Here is a 3,784-nt window from a genome sequence, read left to right as displayed (position 1 = left end):
TGGACCCGATTTTAGTGAGACCATTTCACGCATGTGTTGTATGTCCATGCCCTTGGCCTAGAACCTGGCCCGGTGAGGCGAGCGCGTGTGTTTTTTTTTTTGTCCTTCTATCCACATGAGTTAATAGGATGGAACACACAAACCATTTTAATTTGATTCATCTCCATCTCCACTAGCAAAACGAGATTAAAAAACTTTTAAAATTTATTAGAAATAATTCTCAAATATGGTGGATCCAACCCATATATTCTAACACAAAGGACTCAATAGACGGTAGGAAAATTCCCATCCAATTTGTTTTTTAATTCCTCCAAACTTATTTTATATTCCAAAAAGAGCCCAACGATACCCATAATTGTCAACCACATGCAGTCCGAAGACCCGAACCACAAGCTCGAATTAACTTGGTCAGCACTGTACCAGTGAAATTAATTTCAGGTTGAAAATTTGCGAGCCGATCAGCAGCTGACGCGCGAAATTGTCAAAGCCAGCGACGAGATCAGTCGAGGGAAGGAAGAGTCGACAGGTCGGCCGCGAGATAAACAAAATATAACCGGGAAGGTCAAAGCCGCCGAACATTTCGTGGTCCGTTCGCGCGCCTCGTGGTGGCCGCCCCACCCCGTCCGGCAACCACGCACGCACGACCCGATCGACCTCCGCTGCCACCCCTTGCAGCGGCCGGCCAACGGCGATATCGTTATCAATTCCCCAGCGCGCTCGCGCCCGCCATAGGTTTCTCTTCCGCACTAACCAGAGTTCAATCGATCATCACCTGCGCGTCAAAACACTGCCGGTACTGCGAAAACAGTCGTATAAAAGAACCCACCGAACGAAGACTGCCACCCACTCGTCGCCGCGGACCTCGCGGAATCTGCCTCCTTCTTCCTCTCCCCACCTCCTCTCCTATATAAATGCTTCATCCTGTCTCATTCTGCTCAGAAGCTTTCCCGTTTCGACCAGAAACTTAATTTCTCTGTTTATTTTCCCCTCTCACTTGCTTCTCCTAGCTTCATGTGCACATAGGATCGTAGCAAGACCTATCCACACGCTCAAGGTACGTGTGGTGCGTGCAGAACCGGTAGGATCAAGAATCCATGGAGCGGTCGCCGCCGGCGCTGGTGGAGGTACCCAAATTCTTCGTGTGTCCGATCTCGCTGGAGGTCATGCGGGACCCGGTCACGCTGTCCTCGGGGATCACCTACGACCGGGACAGCATCGAGCGCTGGGTGTTCACCGACGGGCACGGGGACTGCCCCGTCACCAAGCTGCAGCTGGGCGCGGCCGACTTGGAGCCCACGCCCAACCACACGCTCCGACGGCTCATCCAGGCCTGGTGCGCCGCGCACGCCGTCGAGCGGTTCCCCACCCCGCGCCCGCCAGTCGACGCCGACCGCGTCGCCGCGATCGTCGACGAGGCGGGCCGGGGCGGCCAGCAGGAGCTCCTAGCCGCGCTCCGGGAGCTCGCGGACATCGTCAGCGAGAGCGACCGCAACCGGCGCTGCGTCGAGGGCTCGCCCGGCGCCGTGGATTTCCTCGTGTCCGTCGTTAAGAAGCACGCAGCGGGCACACGCAAGCCTGTTGGCGGATCCCAAGGTGAGATGTGCGGTATGCTGGATTCACCGAAGGCGAGCTCGCCGGAAGAGGCGTCTTTGAGCATTCTGCATTCGCTTAAGCTCTCCGAGGAGAGCCTGAAGAGAGTCTTAGGCGGCAGCGATGATTTCTTGGACACCTTAGCGTCCGTGCTGCGGTGGCCGAGCTACCGGTCGCGCACGTACGGTATCCACCTGCTGAAGGCGGCGTTGTCGGCGATGTCGCCGTCACGACTGAGCTCGGCGAATGCCGAGCTGGTCGACGGCGTGGTGAGGGTGGTGGCGGACAGGACGTTGTCTCCCAAGGAGGTCAAGATGGCACTACACGTGCTCTGCCGGCTTTGCCCGTGGGGCCGGAACCGCATCAAGGCGGTCGAGGCCGGCGCCGTGGCGGCGATCGTGGAGCTGCTCCTCAACGAGGGGTGCGGCAACAGCAACGGCGGCGGAGGCAATCGGGCATGCGAGCTAGCGGCGGTGGCCATTGACCATCTGTGCGGCTGCGCAGAAGGGCGTCTGGAGCTGGTGGCTCACCCGGCAGGGCTCGCGGTAGTGGCGAGGGCGGCGACGCGGCTGTCCCCTCCAGGCACCGAGAGCGCGGTGCGCGCGCTGCACGCGGTGGCAAGGCACTCGGCGACCCCCGCGGTGCTGCAGGAGATGCTGGCCGTAGGTGTGGTGGCGAGGCTGCTGTACCTGGTGCAGGCCGGCACCGACGGCGAGCGATCGAGGGAGAGGGCAAAGGAGATGCTCAAGATGCACGCCAGGGTCTGGAGGGGCTCGCCGTGCTTGGCCTCGCACTTGGCATCCTACCCTTGTTGATATCGCATGAGGCTACTGAGCAAGATCGAAGCATTTGGTGATCATTCTCACCTTCTAGGCTCTTGTTCGTCTCATCATACTATTCGTTGTAAATCGACAAACCTTTTTCTTTGCTTCATTTTTGCATTTAAAGATTGTATTAATTCTTAAACCAAAAGGTTAATTTGATGTATAACTTCCCAATATGGGCATATTGGATCAAGAGATACGCTACACTTAGAGCTGTTTGATACAACTCCAGATCCGAGATCTATATATTGAATCTGGAGTTTATATAATAAAATAAAGTCATTTAAATATTTATTTTTTGTCTAAATTAAAAATCAAATAACTCAACCAAATACTCTTATTCCATCCACAGTTCAACATACTAGATTTGAGTTAGATATGAACGACTCTAAAAAATCTAAGATATAGATCCCTGCCAAACCCCTCCTTACACTAGGTGTATAAAGTGTACATTTAGAAAAACCAACATTTCGTTATTTCTTCATGCATAATCAAGTAATCATTTTTTGCGGTAATGCTTTGCTGTTTTTGTCATGTTTAGTAACGATTACTTACGTGTTGACAAATTAGATGAGATGCGATCAAGCATATACATGGCGGCAGGCCAGTTTGGCAGAATAAGGCAGCTGAGCTTTGATACAGGTGCGCTACATGTGAGCGTTTTTTCATATTGTAATTTATTTAGAAATCCATGGAGTTCGTACGCATGAGTGTTCTGCATACTGCATTGAACAGGTCCGTATGGATTTGCAGCTGTTAGCGCGACAACTAAAATTTGGTTTTTGCTCATTTAAAAAAAATATTTTGTGCTGATCGCAGTTGCATAACTTTTGCCTTGTCTACCGGTTTAGATCCATGCTTTGGTCAGTTTTTTTGTTAATAAAATCTCCAATCCAGAAATACGGTGGGTGGTGGCACTGGTGGGGCCAGGGTATTGCCAGTCACGACAAAGTTTGGCGCGGTGGATGTTGTCAATACAAGGCAAAGAGCGGTGCATTGGGGATGATGATTTTCAGCAACAAGAGTGCGATAGATCGGCAACGGTGGAGGCCTGATGGCCATGGAGGTTGGCAAGGACCGCAATGGAAGGAGTGGAGGAATAAGAGTTAAGGCGGTAGTGCTTGGCCCTTGCGTCCGACGAGAAAGGATTAAGGAAGCACACCCGAAGGAGAAGCGGAGAGGTGTGTGCACCTCCGATTGACGGGGGAGGGGTAGTGGGGGTGTTAATTGATGGTTGTGACTGCAAAAATTATTAGAAAATTCAAGTTGTTGAAAGTGGACCTTTTCTAGAAATTGGAAATTAGACCATTGACATATGTGGTACCAACACCTCACAAGTCATGGCAGATCTAATTTTGTCCAACTAAAAA

The 3,784-nt window shown here is 52.2% G+C and overlaps 1 protein-coding gene across 1 annotated transcript; it reads left to right on the top strand.

Moving 5' to 3' along the window:
* Window positions 1-960: 960 nt before the first annotated feature.
* LOC133923492 (E3 ubiquitin-protein ligase PUB23-like) lies at window positions 961-2,587 on the top strand. Its single transcript, XM_062368777.1, has one exon. The coding sequence runs from the start codon at window positions 1,095-1,097 to the stop codon at window positions 2,403-2,405; it is 1,311 nt and encodes a 436-aa protein (XP_062224761.1). The 5' UTR covers window positions 961-1,094; the 3' UTR covers window positions 2,406-2,587.
* The last annotated feature ends 1,197 nt before the right edge of the window (window positions 2,588-3,784 follow it).

This window comes from Phragmites australis, chromosome 7, assembly GCF_958298935.1.
Source record: "Phragmites australis chromosome 7, lpPhrAust1.1, whole genome shotgun sequence".
In the NCBI taxonomy this organism is placed as follows: Eukaryota; Viridiplantae; Streptophyta; class Magnoliopsida; order Poales; family Poaceae; genus Phragmites; species Phragmites australis.
Note: the sequence above shows the minus strand (reverse complement) of the source record. Positions and strands in the feature narration are given on the sequence as shown.